The sequence below is a fragment of the Perissodus microlepis genome, chromosome 1, assembly GCF_051167445.1.
Source record: "Perissodus microlepis isolate ML-2025 ecotype Zambia chromosome 1, ASM5116744v1, whole genome shotgun sequence".
Classification (NCBI taxonomy): Eukaryota; Metazoa; Chordata; class Actinopteri; order Cichliformes; family Cichlidae; genus Perissodus; species Perissodus microlepis.
Genome location: NC_140461.1, coordinates 8018971 through 8036954, shown reverse-complemented (window position 1 = coordinate 8036954; position 17984 = coordinate 8018971). Strand labels below are relative to the sequence as shown.

The window sequence follows — 17984 nt, the reverse complement described above, 5'->3', positions numbered from 1 at the left end:
AAAAGTGTCTGAGGCGAGTTCATAGTCTTTACTGTTTAACGGCTCAGGTGGAGTTTGGAAAGTGTAGTCCTTTTGACTCACCACCGGAGGTTGCTCCGAAGTGTCCATATGACGACGAGGTGAGCGCCGTTTCCTTTGGGCAGAGGTAGCTGGCGGTGTGAGCAACTGAGCCTCTGGTGCACAGAACGGTGACGCTGAGGCTGGAGCGTGAGCGCCTGAAGCTACACGGAGGACTCCCAACTGAAGCGGCCGCATCTTGAGTGCCAGCGGAGCAACAGGTGGAGACTTCTGGCAGCTCCGGGGACCGCCGAGAGCCAGCCGAGTGCCATGGAAAATGCGCCCAACGTCAGGGTTCCAGCGGAGTTCCTCCTCCAGCTGGGCAAAGGCTGCTCGGCGTCGCTCCTGAAGTTCAATGTCTGCTGGGTCCATAGTATGGTCGCGATCTTCTGTTATGTGACGGCTGTGTGCAGACAGGAATAGGACCCAAGGTGCAGACTCAGGAGACAAACATGAACTCAAAACAGCTTTAATGTTAAACTCAAATATAACATAACTGGGGAAAAAATCAAAATAAACTTAAACCGGAGGACTGACAGAACACACAGCTAGGTAAACAGTAGATCGCGACCCAGACACAAAGAAACACAGGGCTTAAATACACAGAGGGAGCAATCAGGGAATGGGTAACAGGAGGGAAACACAGCTGGGGCAAATCAGAACTGACGAGACAAGGAAGCGTAAACTGAACACACTGAGATGAGACAGAGACCTTCAAAGTAAAACAGGAAACACAAAACACAGACTGAACAAAAGACACAGACTCACATGCAGGCACTACAGAGGGAACAGAGACGTGGGACCAGGGCAGACACAGACACTGACTGGACACGGGGATATAGCAACTAAGGATACACAGAGACGCGAACTAGACAAGGGGATACAGCTGACAGGGGAGACAGAGCGACTAGAGAAGACAGAGACATAAACCAAAAGACAGAACTCTAACAAAGAAACCAAAGACTAGAATTTATAAATAATAATAAACTCAAAAAACCCTGGGTCAACGACCCAGGCATCCTAACACCCTGTGCTTAATTTGTTTATCTTTCAATAGAATATATTATTGCCTTGTAAGCTATTATTTCATACCATGTTTGCATCAAGGTTATGTCACAAGTTAATTTGTTTTTGGTCAAATTATCATGAAACAGTAGAACTGGGGTACTGAAAGTAGTATCCCAAAGCAGCAGCACTGGCTCTCTAAGCTGCTGTAATTAGTCTTTCACTGTATAAGCTGCATCTGACAAATTACATACATAACAGAGAGTGGGCAGTACGAGGGTCACTTAGGGCTATCCGTGTTTACAGAGTATTGAGTCTTGTTTCCATTTTACATCACACTGAAGATCATTCTCAGTTAAACAGGTCAGGGATAGCATTCAGCCAATCAGCCAATATCCCCTCTCAGAAGACACCTATCTCAAAGTTAATGCAGAAGAAAAAAGCACTGCTTTGACATAGAGGTAGACCAAGCAAAGACTATTAACCTTTGCCCTGGTCAGTCACACCAACTTTTGAGACTGAGGTCGAGTCAGTGTTTTCAAGCCAGCCAACCAACAGAAGAAAGTTAGATAGGTCGAAAGAATATGAGCAGCAGTATCTTCAACATATCCTAATTGTAGTGTAATGTGTAATATGTAACACAACTAAACAACATTTGCATATAAAACACATTAGCTGTGTATTGTATGCACTTCTCCCATCAAATTTCTGAATACAATTAAACCAAAGTATTTCAAAACCCTGTAATTACTTCGACCTGCACCTGTGAAAATATTGAGGGGTTTTTTCACTACTTTATTGCACTCCATATAATTGATGCAGTGCTGACAAAAAATAAAATTAAACGCACATTAACACTCGTAGCAGACCTTCTGCACTGTTTTTCTCTGTAAGTATAAGAAAAGGCACAGGTGCAACACATAGCACTAATTATGTTCTATTTAGCTGTGTCGGTAAGTCATAGCAGTGAGTCAACAGCAATTTTGGAATTTCTCAGAATGCTGATTCATCATCATCATCATCATCATCATCATCGTTTATTTGTATAGCACTTTAAGAACACACCAGGCAGACCAAAGTGCTGAACAACACAGATCAAAACAACTACCAAATTAAAAATACCATAAAATCATTACATACAATAAAATAAATAAGAAGGTGTCAGTTTCCTACAGAGTTAAAAGCCAGGGAATAAAAATAGGTTTTCAATCTGGACTTAAAGACCTGCACTGATGACGCTTGTCTAATTTGGAGGGGAAGGTTATTCCAGAGCATCGGAGCCGCAATTGAAAAGGCACGGTCTCCTCTGCATTTCAGCCGCGACTTAGGGACTGACAGCAGCAGCTGCTCAGCTGAACGGAGCGAGCGAGGAGAAACATGTGGCTTCAGCAAATCAGATAAGTAGACGGGAGCCAGGCCATTTAAAGATTTAAAAACCAATAAAAGGACTTTAAAACGAACCCTAAATTCAATGGGAAGCCAATGCAAGGAAGCCAGAACCGGAGTGATGTGATCGAATTTCCTACTACCGGTTAAAAATCGCGCCGCCGCATTTTGCACTAACTGCAGGCGTGACAAGGTGCCCGACCCGACCCCTATTAAAAGGGAATTACAATAGTCCAGACGTGAGGTGATAAAAGCATTAATAAGAGTTTCCAAATTGGGTTTAGAAAGGAAAGGCTTAACCTTCGACAGGTGTCTGAGGTGATAAAAAGCTGATTTTACCACCCCATTTACATGACCTTCAAAAGTAAGCGCAGAATCAAGTTTAACACCAAGATTAGTGATTGAACTTTTCAGATGAGAGGTCAAATCACCAAAATCAACATCTGGGGTATCAGTAGAACGATGCAGGCCATATAAAATTACTTCCGTTTTGCGACCATTAAAATTCAAAAAATTATTTGCCATCCATAATTTAATATCGCTAAGACAGTCAAGCAGTGGTTGACATGGGGAGGTATCCAAATGACTAAAAGGTAAGTAAAGCTGATAGTCATCGGCATACAAATGAAATGACACTCCGTGTTTACGAAAAATCGCACCAAGGGGGAGTAAATACAGCGAGAAAAATAATGGCCCAAGGATAGATCCCTGGGGCACACCCCAAAGCAGAGGGGCCACAGAGGAAGCGGCCAGTCCCAGCTTGACACAAAAACTCCTTTCGGAAAGATATGATTTTATCCATGACAATGGTTTGGCATTGTCATGGATAAAATCATATCTTCTTGTGGTCTTGTGGTCTGAGACAAAGAATGAACACCTTGGCCTGAATGCCGAGTGTCATGTCTGGAGGAAACCAGGCACCACTCATCACCTGGCCAAAATCATCCCTGTAGTGAAGCATGGTGGTGGCAGCATTATGCTGTGGGGATAATTTTTTTTTTGGCAGCAAAAGTGGGAGGGTTGAGTCAGGGTAGAGGGAAAGATGGATGGAGGAATGTACATGCCTGATGATAACCTGCTCCAGAATACCCCCAACCTCGGACTGGGGCTAAGGTTCATCTCCCAACAATACAACAAGCCTAAGCACACAGCTAAGATAATAAAGGAGTGGCTTCAAGACCACTCTGTGAATGTCCTATCAGAACCAGAGCCCAGACTTGAATCTGATTGAACATCTCTTGAGAGATCTGAAAATGGCTGTGCACTGCTGTTCCCCATCCAGCCACATGGCGTTTGAGAGGTTCTGCCCCAAAATAGGTGTGCATTCTTGCATTTAAAGCTCGTTGCATCATATGCAATAATTGTTGCCAAAGGTGCTTCAACAAAGTACAGAGCAAAGTCGGAATACAAGTTATATTTTTGTTTTATTCTTGTAATATCATAAACAGAGGGTATTTTGCACCTTGTCTTTATCCATAGATTTACCAGTCTTTTCACTCTAAGAACCATTTAATCCAGGGGTTGGTTAGTCAGCAGCCTTGCCAAAACAACAATTGTCATAAAATAGATTATGATGTATTTTCAGCCCTTTTTACTCTGGCAGTAATAAGCTGTTGCTAAGTGAAGACAAGTCCAGATTCATCAAAAGGGACATCCCACACACTGCCTGTCATTGTCTATTCATGAAGCACAGGCTGACACATATGATGGGAGGTGATGAACAGTTTGAGTGGCAGGCCATATTGACAAAGTACTATTTAAATTTAGCTCTATATAGACAGATATTTGGTGCTCTAATTCAGATTGTTGTTTCCTGGACAGAAAACAGACACAGCACCAAATTTTTGTTTTGCAAATTTCTGCCATTACGTATTTTGTTAATACATCAAAAGTTTAAATTGACCAAAAAACAACTACAAAAGATTATAATTATAGTTAACAAAGATCAAAGAGGTAGATACGTCCACACATAAATATGAAATGAGTACAGCTTGCCCTCAAACATTTGAAATGTGAACCTGAAAATATCACATTCTGTATAAGTCTGACATACAACACAGCAAAAGGGACATATATTGTTGGTTGCCAGAGAAACGTATACCCTCGGGGGATGTGTTTTTTCATCATGAAACAACAAATAATCAAAATATAGTGTAATTGTACCAGCAGTGCTGATTTGTTGGCAAAAGCACAGCGTGGCCTTTGCCTTGACTGACAGATGAAATCTAGATGTACAAACATCATTTCTAAACATTCAAAAGGAAAAAAGAAAGAAGTGTGTGTATGCCTGCATTTCTCATGCTGTGGGGATATAAAACAGATCCCCTTTAGTCATATTGAAGCGATCTGCCTCCCTGCTACGGACAAAAAGCAACCCCCATGTACGTGTACATGGTTACAGTGTAGGGCGAACACTTGGGTTAAAGACAGAGAGACAGAGAAAAAGAGAGAAAGAGTGCAAGGGGGTGACTGAGTTCGCTCCAGTTTTTCTTGTCATTCAAATCGGTTAGCAAACATTTTTGGTTAACCCTTAATAGCTGAAACAATTTATGTCACATCACAGTTTGTGTGAAATTAAATGAACATGACAATGAGGGGTTAATCATTTTAAACATTTATTTCCTTGTGCTTCTTTAACTATAACTGTAATTCTGTCTTTTTGCCTACAGACAGATTGTATGATCCACAGTATCATTATATGTTACATAACAAGGTCAGTGTTTGGAAAAAAAAGTGCAATAAGAGAAAACACACAGTGGAACAAAACTGAAAGAATTACTTTAATGTATGCATGCCCAAACAGCACTTTATTTGTCATGTGGATTGGAATAAGTGGGGACTAGCAGGGTTACAACCGTGACTCATTTCTTCAAACAGGAAAGTAAAATAGAAACATGAAAGGGAAAATTTGCCTGGTTGTTCAGCACCATTCGTTCAATCATGTGAAATCATACCAATAATGGCAGGGTCTGCTAAAGAGACGAGCATTAGTGTACATCCTTACATACTTAAAACAACAACAAGACAGCAACATCAAAAAAATAGCAAATAAGGTTTTCGCAGTGGTACTCTTTCTATTTAAGAATCCTAAACTCAGCTGGATATACTGCCCATCTGAAAGCTTTCTCTGAATTAAATGAGTCATTGTAAGTGGTTCCTTTGCTTTTAAACATTTGCTAGCGGCTGTCAGGCTGCACAGCTGTGCTAACATAAATATAGTAACATTAGCACCAGCAACAAAGATAAAGGACAGGCAACGTAGATCAAATGTCATAGATTTAGGGGAAAGGTCATGGGGTTACACAAGTTTTTAGGGTAATGTCAGTTCAAAATTTCATCATAACCCATCCTACAGCTGTTGAGATGTTTTAGTCCAAAGTAATGAAACCCAGAAACTGACAAAACAACACTGACCAAACAGGAAATGTTAAAGTGATTGATTGATTGATTGATTGATTGATTGATTGAATCTTTATTTTGAACATGTTGAAAAAGTACAACAACATAGAAGTAAAAGAGACAAATAAACAAAGCAAAACAAAAGGAAAACGAGCAACCACAACTACAAATAACTTCCATGTTCAAAAAGGAGCAGGAAGAAGCACAAGCTTATTTAATCCCACCCCTTTTCCACTATCTAGTAATCAATAGACAACAGAAATACCTCCTTGCAATTACATTATATGTTATGTGTTTTTTTTATTATTAATTTTTTATGTTTCTATCTATCCATACATACGTATATACACATACACACATATACACATTTTCAATAACCCCAGTAACACCTCAAAGGATACACAACCTACAGATATATATACCTATACCAACATACCCATGCACCCGCACACACATGAAAATATTGGACAATAACACCCTATCAAATCTCTACCTCCTCCCTGTACCCTGTAAAAACCATATCCTTAAACCGCTTTTTAAACTGCGCCATGTTCGGACATTGCTTCGTATCTTTACTTAGTCTGTTCCACAGCTTCACTCCACACACAGAGATGCAAAAACTCTTTAATGTTGTACGGATACAAGGATGTTTTAAATTTAATTCCCCCTCAAATTGCATTCCCATTCCCTTTTAGAAAACAGTTTTAGAATATTGTCAGGAAGCAGGTTATTTATTGCTTTATACATAATTTGTGCAGTGAGAAAATGAACCAGGTCTGTGAATTTTAGAATTTTTGATTTTAATAGAAAGTTATGAGCATGACTGACCTCTGCTTTGAGGTCATAATACATTGATATATTTAAATAATATGGTAACATTTGTCTTCTGAAAGTAAATCTGTAAAAATCTAAAACTGAGAGGTTTCAGTCCTAATGACTGGTTAATAAGGACTCACACAGCATCAGGAATTCAAGCTTTATTTTATAAAATCAATGCCATATTGGGTTGGATTTAAATCAAAGGCTGGACAATTAATCATTGGTGACAGCACATTTGCTTCCTTACCAGAGCCGAACCTTTTCCTTTTCATTACTCTATAACTGAATACCAGAAAATTATTGTCTGTTTTACAAACCTGCCTGTGGGCATGCAGGTTTTTGAGGCCATGGCACCTGACCTATGGAATGCTCTTCCCGCTCACCTGAGATTTGCTGATTATACAGACTTCAGAAAATTAGCTAAAGGCATATCTGTTCACTGGGGCATTTCAGTAACATGTTTTATATCAAGTCTGCTATTGTGCAGTGCACAAATGTCTTTTCATTGTTATGCTCTTAATGTTGTTTTAATAACTGTGCAGTTTTGCAATCTATAAATATGTCTGTATCTTTTAAATTGTTTCCAGACTTTGTATGCATTAGATTAGTTTATATACTCTGTTTGTGACTAATTTAAATGCCCAAGTGGGATTATACAAACAATCTAATTGAAAACAGAAAACCTCAAAAAAGTGGGAAAAAAGGAGTGAAAAACTCTTTAAATTCCCTCTTTCATGGTTAATGTTCAGAGTTTTCTTGGTCCAAGAAGTAGAAAATACTGATCATGAAAGATGAAAGAGTAAGATGTGGACAAAGGTGCCTGCAAATAGTCCAATCAAAGAGTTCTGATTTTTGAAACTCCCCATAGTTCTTTTTTACTTTGTTTTTGTTATGAAATGCAGATGAATCATACAGAGCCACTCCAATCACATAAACAAGATTTTTTTGTACCTCATTGTAAATTTTTTGTAAACACTATAAAGAGATGAACAGATGTTTGAAAAAAGAAATGAAAGTGGCTATGTATGCCAAGGAACAATTATAGTTAAGAGGAAGTGGACTGCGGGATTATTTAGAGGTTTTTACCATGAACACAATCACCCTAACAGTGTTTTCTGACTTCTGTTTCACAGAAAACTTTTCTAATTCACTAGATTTACAAACCGAAAAAGACAGAAAACACAAATGCAATCCTGGGTATTTCTACAAACTGGCAGGCTCTCTCAGTTGATCCTAGCAGATACGCATACAATAAGACACTAAATGCTTTAGATTATTTGTTGGCAAACTTTTCTTTCCTTTCTCTCACTCATTGTCTCTCTCCTTCCCCCCTTCTCTCCCCATGTTGCATTGTACACAAACTGGAGCACTGTATGGCATGTGGTGCAGAGAATGAGTCAGACTGCCCACCAGCTGTGAGCCTGGCTTGCCAGTGGGGAGGAGTAAAGATATTTCACGCAGAGCTGCATGACATCGGTGTGGGTGATTTGCAGGGTTATTAGCTGAAAGCCAATGGCTAGCTGCAAAAATGGACCTCAGGTAAAGCCTATAAAAAAGTGACCATATGATTAGAATTAATATTCTAGCTGGACACCTACATACATTTCCTCTACAACAGTAATGAAATCAGTGACTCTGAAAATATAATATAATATAATATTCTTATTAAGGGCTCAGGGCCTAAGTCAAAGAACAAAAAGTTTCACTTTTATATTACTAGTTTCATTAAAGAGCAAGCAAAGTAATAATTACAAGAGAGGTATGGTTTGGTAGAAAATGCACACATTTTAAATAAAAATGTTAAATATTTACTGTTTTTTTTGGGGTTTTTTTACTTACATCAATAATGGTCACTGATATTGGCAATCATTTTTGGAATTAATATTCTTTGGATTAATTTATGGTAAATGGCCTGTATTTGTATAGCGCTTTACTAGCCCCTGAGGACCCCAAAGCGCTTTACACATTCAGTCATCCACCCATTCACACACACATTCACACACTGGTGATGGCAAGCTACATTGTAGCCACAGCCACCCTGGGGCGCACTGACAGAGGCTTATTTCAAATAAAATTTAACAAAAAGTAAAAATCCTGACATGGCTTCGAAACAGTATATTGCAATAACTTAGCAGGAAAAAAAATTCTATAACAAGAACATAAAACTGTTTTTTAAACCTTAAACTGCCAGTTCAGGGTCGGTTTCAGTGGGCCCGTACATTTGGCCAGTTGCATACAAATCTTGAATACATCGTTTTTGAATAAAGTATAACAGAATAAAACAAATATAACGTTTAGTTATCTGTACTTTTAACCCCTTGCCGCCTCTACCGTTCCCGAGCGGTTACTGTTGTTCTACTTTCCTGCTTGCTTTGGGGACATGTACCTGTAAAACTTGCCTCCTGCTTGCCACTACACGCTAAAACCCTATTATCCAATTAGCAGCGTTAGCGGAGGGGTTCGTCCTTGGCATGGCAATTTTCCAATTAGAAACACGTGAATTTGCTCCCCTACTTAGAGACATGTGGCCGGGACGTTCGTGTTTTCGCAGACTTAGACAACACTCTGTCTGGGGGGAAAACTAAAAACCAAAAGATGTACGCTTTGGTGAACGCCTTCATGCGTTGCCTCTCCTTTCTCTTGCCTCCTTCTTGGCTTTGTGTCAGCTTTTGCTTGTGGGTTGGGAATGAGTGCGAAGAGACGCTACAGCGGCCCAATCCCAGAGCTCGTTTCAAAAGCAGAGAGCCTCTTACATATGAGGAAGTAAAAGCAGCAGCAGAAGCAGAAGCACAAGGAGGCTCCAGACCGTCGGTCTCACCAGGTCCAGACTGCGTCTCGCTGGCTGCTACAAGCCCCGCTGCTCCTAAGGGCCCTTCGTCGGGTCTGATTTGGATCGGGGGTCTTTGGCGAGCCGTGGAGCGCGTCTTCGGAGCCCCCTGGGTCCTTTTCCGCCATCACCTGTGCCCGAAAAGGCGACGTGCAGCTTTGGGCGCCCCGTATCCTGTCTGTGCCTTCGAGTCGGGTAAGATTAAAAGCTTCCAGAGAGGCGCTGCTGCTGCTGCTAAAATCGTGGACGTGAAGGGACCGGGTGAAACCACCTCTACTTATTCGAAGAATATGAGCGGGTCCGTGGGGGTACCCAGTGTGAACTCAACGGAATGCGCCTCGGATGCGTCGGCGGAGCAGGGCATAGATGAGGTAATTACCGTGGACCAGCTCTCGCAGGAGATGGGGACGGTGACGATAACAGTGGCCATTCAAGCGGCTGAGGACGAGGAACCCGAGGAAGTGACATCCAATAATGCTGACTTCCTCGGAGGTAGCTGTAGCGAGGACGAAATCGGAAGACATGACAAATCGAGGTTTGTGTTATTTGCTACTTTAAGTTAATTACCGTAATACCTAGTGCTGTGAAAACTCAAACTAACTAAATCATATCCTACACGTTTATGTGAAACCTGTTAGTTTAGTTGTTCAATTCCCTCCAAAGAAGTTCAGCAAGGTTGGAAGTAAAACAAGTGACTGTTAGTTCTTACTGGAGCCCCACGAGTGTCTTTGTGCTCTGAATTTTATTCTTAAGCTGATGATGATAGCACGGGAGCAGCTTTGGCACAGTTGGACTGTTTTGTTTCAGTATAAGAATGCCACTTACATGAAAGGCTATTGTAGAAATGTCACAAATTCCAACAGGTGCATCACAGGCACAACAAAACCCGGCAACGAGTGCAGTACGAGAGATGAAAATAGATGCTTACAATTGGGAGTGTAAATCCTGACAGGGATATTATTGAGGGATATTATTATTTATTATTATTGTCTTTTGGGTTGGAAGTGTTTAACCACCTGTAGGCAGCATCATAGCTATAAAGCTAGACACCTGAGACGGAGAGATAAAGGATGGCACCTTCACTTTAATCTAATTCCCCTGCGTCATGGCCTGCTATTTTTATCCTCTGGCCTATAAGGTCCCTACTTGAACTACATGCGCAAAGAGTGAGTCAGTGATAGAAAGGCCAAAGGGGAAAATAAATCGCTTTCTTCATACCAAGCATTTGTTTACTTGGAGCTACTGAGGTGTGACCTGTGTGACAAAGGGCTAGGTAATGCCTGCAAGCTACTGCTTTACAGCACGTTTTTCACACAGCTGGTATTTTAATTGGTTAAGGTCTAGGAATCGTTTTTAGGACGTGTTAAATGTAAGCTGTTGGTTTGTTAGTCTAATATTCCTCCTGCATTCCTCCATAGAACTTGTGTAGAGTGACCTGAAAATAAATGTTTAACTATCTAATAATCTCTTGCGTTGTCTTTGCTCGTGCCTCTCGCCCTATTATTTGAGGAATGCAGGAAGGTATTCTCTTCTAAATTCTTGTCGTGCTTTATCTGACATCCTGGGGAAGATGTGGGCTCGTGCCAGCTGTATGGTCAGTGGGCTGGAAAGCTGCTGAGCGAGGGTGTGTGAGGGAGGAGGCTGGAGGAGGTGATGAGTCATCCACAAAATTTCATTCAGACCCTCACTCTAATCTGTAAGACTACCTGACTGTGCAGCTTTACGGCAGCTGTCAGGCTGCTGTCAAATTATGCCTCAAAGCTTCAGTTATGCACTGTTGATACCAGTTTTTGTAAACTGTGTGAAGTTGATGTGGTGAACCACCATATTCTATGTGGGAGGGAGAGCCTGTGTCTCTGGCCTTCAGATGGAGAGGTCTTGGCAGTTTCAGGATTGGCGGGACACTGGTGTAAAGGTCTGGCACTGAGGCATGGTGACTGTGGCTAGAGACGCAGCTTGTCAACTGCTGAAAGAAAAATCAGGAAGAAGGGAAGCAAACGGTCAAACGCTTCTCATGCCAGCATGTTGTTTGGAGAATTGACAGGATAAGATTGTATTACTGCCAAAAACTTGTAAGCCTCTGGCTTATTGTATTAATGAAAGTAAAATGTGTAACAGTTGTAATGTTGGTGGTTGAGAATATGAAACATTCTGCTATTTCGGTAACGCACTAAAAAAAAAGGTTCTCTGGCCATGATGCACGTTATCTTCCCACACACAGTGGTGCCGGGACCAGTGGAGGAGAACTGGAGGAGGAGAGCTGGCAGCCCCCGGATCCAGAGCTTATCCAGAAGTTGGTTACTCAGATTGAGTACTACCTGTCTGATGAAAACTTGGAGCATGATGCCTTCCTGCTTAAACATGTCAGACGTAACAAACTCGGGTTTGTTAGCGTCAAGTTGCTCACCTCCTTCAAAAAGGTAACGGTGGCAAAATTTTGGGGTAGTCTAGAAACACGGCAAGGTCTCATTTCTATGGAAGCCCGTTTCCGCCACTAAATAAAAACAAAAAAGCTAGTATCCATAACTCAAAATTTCGAGTTACTTTTCTCAAAATTTTGAGTTAGCTCTGCCGATCAAAAATATACCTGAATGAGGTCGCTTTCTTGTTACCCGGAAGCATATGGCACAGAGGAACGCGCACTCAAAAATGGATCCCAACAAATTGGCGCTTTTGCGAGTACGTTTGCTGATAGTAACACCATGTGATTCAGCTAATAACACAGGGATTTCATCATTTGTGAAGCCAGGCTGAAAACACTCAGCAATCTGTGCATTCACGACTGGATGTAATACCGGTAGCTTAGCTGTAGCATTTGTAGCTGAGGGCTTCAGCTTCCGGGTAATGAGGAAATGACGTCATTCACGTAGATCACTGATTGGCAGCGCTAACTCGAAATTTTGAGTTATGGATCCTTTTTTTTTTTTTTTTTTTTTTTGTGTGGCGGAAACGGGCTTCCATACATTGGCCAGAAGAAAAATACTGATGTGCATTTTCTAAAAAAATATTTTCTGAATTTGATGAATAAAAATCTTTCCAGGTCAATATTTTTAGACTCAAACAGAATAGTGCTACAGTTCAAATTAATTATTTGCCTTGCACTTGGTGCAGGCTCTGTTCTGAAAAAGCCAACTGTCATGACCGGTTGCTTCTTGCAAACAGTTTGAACAGCAGGTGGGTGGGACTGTCCTGATGACATCCAAAACTTGTACCTGAGAGGATCATATTGACATTGTTTTTTTGTTATGTAATAAGTATACACCTGTGCAACAGTACATGTGGTAGACAATAAAGAACATCATACTCCTTACTCTAGTCAGTTTAATTTTTCCTTCGGTGCAGTATCAAGCAATGTACAGTATTTGGGTAGTGACAGCTGTAGACCAGTTTAAGGCATAGTGAGATACTTTAACAGAGTACTAGTCACTACACGTTTGGAATGTACTATATGGCAAACTGACTATAGTAAGGGACGAGCACTTGCTGATTTAATCTGATTCAACAATGAGCTCAGAATCACTGAGCTAAAACATAAGTTTGGGCAATATAGTAAAGTCAGAATTTTTGGCTTAAATTAATGGGTATAATTAGAGATTTAGGAAGTATGACTAACAAGAAGCTGTGAAACATTTTTAGTCTATCCTGATGACAGACTGAAGTTAGCATGGCAATTTTTACTGAAGCTTAATAACTCATAATTAAAGGTAGTTTCACTGAAATTGTGACCCGATGGTCACTGGGTATATGACTGTAACAAAGATGTTTTTGTTTTTGTTTTTTTTCCCCAGGTGAAACACTTAACTCGTGACTGGAGAACCACTGCTTATGCTCTGAGACACTCAAAGATCCTTGAGCTGAATGATGAGGGGCGTAAGGTGCGACGTAAATCCGCAGTACCAGTCTTTGCCAGCGAGTCATTGCCCAGCCGCATGCTACTATTAAGTGATTTGCAGAGGTGGCCAGAGCTGGCTGCTCTCACTAAGGATAATGGAAGTGCTGAAGGAGGAGCCACTCAACAGGAGCAGCTGATGAAACTGTTACTGAAAGCATTTGGAACATACGGTGCCATTGCCTCTGTTAGAGTCTTGAAACCTGGGAAGGACCTGCCAGCTGACCTGAAGAGGCTGAGTGGTCGCTACGCTCAGCTGGGCACTGAAGAATGTGCCATTGTGGAGTTTGAGGAGGTGGAGGCTGCTGTTAAAGCCAACGAAGCTGCGGGGAGTGAGAACGGAGGACCCAGTTTACTGGGGTTGAAAGTGGTTCTGATTGGCACCAAGCCGCCTAAAAAGAAGGTACCAAAAGAACGACCTCGTGAGGAAGGAGGGATGCGGAAAAGCCGCTCTCTAAATAGCCGGGTACGAGAGCTTCAGTATCATGGGGACGACTCTGCTTGCAGCTCTTCAGAGACAGAGAGCACCCCTACATCTCCCAGATTGGCTAGAAAATCCCAGTCGTGCAACAAGCTCAGCCCCACCACTGCAGGCATTAGCTTCCAGAATAATCACCTGAGTCCAAGTATGTCCCCACGTAACAGTCCCTGGTCTAGCCCTCGTGCCAGCCCGTGTTCTCAGCGCAAATCTCCTCATTCCCACAAGTCTCCCTTAGCTGTTGAGGGTAGACTGAGCCCTGAGGCCGGGCGTCGTTGGGCAGATTACTCCTCAGACAGTAGCCTCACACCTTCAGGGAGCCCGTGGGTTCAGCGGCGGAAGCAGGTGGCATCACAGGAAAGCAGCCCGGTCGGCAGCCCGATGCTAGGTAGAAAGATCCAGAATGCTGATGGCCTGCCGCCAGGAGTAATGAGGCTGCCAAGGGGTCCTGATGGAACTCGTGGCTTTCACTGTGTGGCGATTGAGAGGGGAAAGACTGCTGCTACTCAGACTTGATATGTTGAGCCTCATTATGTATTCGCTGAGCCCCCAGAAATAAAATGAGATATTGGAAATTTAAACAGTTCTTGGCCATGTTGCTCAAGCCCCACCCCACATTTCAGACTGTGTAGATATATAATTTTTTTTTTTTTTTTTTTTAGTGCATCAGTTTTGAGTCTTTGTTATATTTTTATACAACATTTTGAGTTACCATGGTAACATTAGTGATTTACTAATGGAAATTTGAGTGAATGTAAATTAATATTGTTTTGAGAGAGAACTTTGAATACACCACTGACATGAACCATGCCACCTCCATTGTATGAGAGCTTGTTCTACTTGGGGTGACCTGGAGGAAGGAATTCCTTTTTTTTTTTTTTTTTAGTTGGGGGGGAGGGGGGTTGTCTTGTCCTCTTGTATGTGTTTAAAAAAGGAAAAAAAGATCTTGTTTGTGGATGGCGTATAAATGTGTAAGTCTCACAGGCACATGGACTTGATAGAGATATCGCCATATGCCTTTTCTGTGTCTGTCTAATGTGAGTTCCATTTTTACAAACTACTTAAACTGAGGCCATAATTGCTCCACTGCCACGAAGATTGGAATGTTCAAATTGGACATTATTTTTGTAAATTTGTTTTATTTTTATTTTTGGTACACTTGGTTGGAAAGGTTCTCCTTATCCCTATACATGTTCAGCAGTTAGCTGCCTGATTGTTGCTGCTTTTTTTTTTTTTTTTTTTAAGTTTTACTTCTCCTTTCCATGTTTTCATCAGTCTAAGCCCACAATGAGGTTTGAGGGATTTTCAGGTCGGGCAGAATAGATGCTCTTATGTTCTTGCCTTTACATCTGAGCTGGGGTATTTGTACACTGCAATTCCTATTGTACAAATAAATCACTAAATATGCACTCTGCCTGAGTTCTTTTTGTGACATTACTTTTGGTCATTTCAAATGAACACGACTAATCTTATTTTTGACTTCAATATGTGAGAAGGATTAAGTGAGATGTTGTTACTGTGCCCAGACTGTAGAAGCTATTCCAAACTTGGAAAGCAAAATTGGCTCATTCAAGTTGTTGGGTTTTTTGTTTTTTTAAATGAATTGCACAGATGGGAGGATGATGACATTTTTTGGATTATTTGATCCTATGACTTTATCATTGGATGGATATATAACAAACCATCTGAGAAAAGGAAACATGGGGGGGCGGGGATTATTTTAAAAAATGCAACATGTATTTACTAGAATACTGATCATTTATTGCATCTTGCTATGGTAATATGCAAACTATCCATTGAATTTAGATTAAGAGAATAACCTTTCGTACACATACCATTCATGCACTTAACTCTGTCAGGTCGCACAGCGACTGCAAGTGAACAGCTGTTCTCGAGTCTTGCCGCAGCATCTTAATTAGATTGAGGTTTGGATTCTGAAGTGACTATTGGACAGGATCATTGTTTTAGTACATTCCTGTCTAAATTTGGCTTGGTGATTGGTGTTGTCTGCTGGGGAATATCACATCTGTCTTTGTACACTGCAGCATGGTCCCCCCCCCCCCCCCCCCCTTGATTTTGTCTGTTTGTTCAGTTTATGTAAAGATTCTTTTACAAGCCTTTCAGGGTCTGCTATGGAGAAGCATGTCCATGTTGCTTTCCTTATACATTTACATTTTTCCTGCAGATGTTCCTTTTCTGCATTTTACATACAGATTTTATGTATTTGAAAATTGCTAGCCACTCAATGACTACAAAAACAACTTCCTACCACAATAGTGAAATATCAGAACAAAGGAGGCCAAAACCAATTGTCCTCAATTCAGATATTTCAGAGCTTTGTTTTCCCTTTTTACACAGATAAATCATCTCTGCTCATTTGTATAAAACTAATTACTCCATTGTGATCCCATGTTGTTGCAAAGCCAAATGAAAAGATACAATAGTGGGTATTACTTTTTATGAGAATGTAATTTGTGCCTTGTCCTCAGGCGGTTTCCAATAGTTCTGAGCAACCATTTAGATATGAAAGAAGGGACCGTGCTGTTGGATGCTCGTAGAGCTGTTACGACTTTTAAATTCATGTGGTTGCATCATTCTGTCGATCCACTTTTTTGTTAGAAATCTTATTTCCTGTAGGAGTAAGCACAATGGGAGGACACAAGCTCTTAGGCAGTGTTGGATGCAGAGGTTCAGGGACTATGCTCTAAAATTCAGAGATGCAAAGGGACTAAGTGTGGTTGCGTAAGAGAGGGATGAATAAACTTTTGTTCTCTTTGCATGATTAGCAATTCAAAATTAGGAAGTCGTGATACTGTCTGCCTTAAACAGATATTTTGGCTCAACTCCACGTAACTGTTAATGTTAGCAGGGAGAATAATGACTGTTTGAGAAAAGTACCACAAGATTAAACTATTATTCTCATATGATGATTCTCTATAATAACCATTAGGGAGAGTTTCATACTTACACCAAATAGGATAAAGACAGATAATAGAAAAACCAACTATCACAGGGGCCATTATTTGTAATTGGGCAGTGTGCAGTTACATATGAATAAAATTATTTAGTAAGGTCATTACGCTATTTATTTAGGACTTGAGAGAATTAGAAGGATGAGGAGAGTACATTTGTTAAAGAATAAAACTTCACAGCTTTTCATATGTATTAAGTATTGTATAACTTTATGTAACACCACTGTGAATTAAGCAGTATACTGCTCAATTACTCCATCATTGCATTGCTAGTTATTTTACATGGTTTTAAAAGCCTGTACCATATAGTCATGTAGTCATATTGCACACATTTACACCATTACCTATCTATGCTAAACCCACTGACTAATTGTACCCATCAAGTTCACAGTCCAGATAAATCCATTAATGTGAGTATGTAACAGCACAGCATGATTCAAACTGAGGTAAGGCTGGAGCAGTCAGTAGGAACAAATATTATCAAGAGTATATTATGGATGCAGAGTTGAAAAGCCTCTGGTTGGTGTTTAAATTACAGCTCTCCAAGAAGAAATAATCACTAGACGTCTCCTCCTCAACTCAGAGAAGATGACAAACACTTACATCAGTCTGTGGGAGGGAGCTGTAGTGACTACGAGTGGGTGGAGTAAAAATTGAGGAACTAGAATTAGGGTGGAGTAAATTTACAACGCTCAGCAAAGGAACCAATTGGAAAAGTCGTATCAAAGCCCAAGAACCTGCTAGAAAGGAAATGTTTTTTTTCCCTTTCTTTCATTTTTTTCAAACCTTGTTATGTAACGTGGTTGCATATATATTTATATCAATTTTAGAATTACAGCCTAATGCATTAACTGAAATAACCATTACCCTCTGGATAAACATTTTAGCTACAGTCCCCTGCAGCTATTCAGTGCCTTGTTTATGGGCTCTTTAATGATATTTTATTAAAAGGGGAACATTGCTTGGCCACTACATTAAACTCCTGGAAACTGTCCTGTTCAAGTAATTGTAGTTCTGCTGTAATCAACTGAGTATGTCAGTATATTTGTGTGACCCTTTAACTGACAATATTCACCTCTTATTTTTCTTTCAAAATTCTCTGGTGTTACCATACACTATAAATACATTTAAAAAACACACATGCACAGTGAA

The 17984-nt window shown here is 40.6% G+C and overlaps 1 protein-coding gene across 1 annotated transcript; it reads left to right on the top strand.

Moving 5' to 3' along the window:
* Positions 1 to 9032: 9032 nt before the first annotated feature.
* larp6a (La ribonucleoprotein 6, translational regulator a) lies at positions 9033 to 15269 on the top strand. The gene is made up of 3 exons (XM_084928718.1): positions 9033 to 10028; positions 11715 to 11913; positions 13282 to 15269. The coding sequence occupies exons 1-3, from the start codon at positions 9262 to 9264 to the stop codon at positions 14374 to 14376; spliced, it is 2061 nt and encodes a 686-aa protein (XP_084784844.1). The 5' UTR covers positions 9033 to 9261; the 3' UTR covers positions 14377 to 15269.
* Positions 15270 to 17984: the final 2715 nt, after the last annotated feature.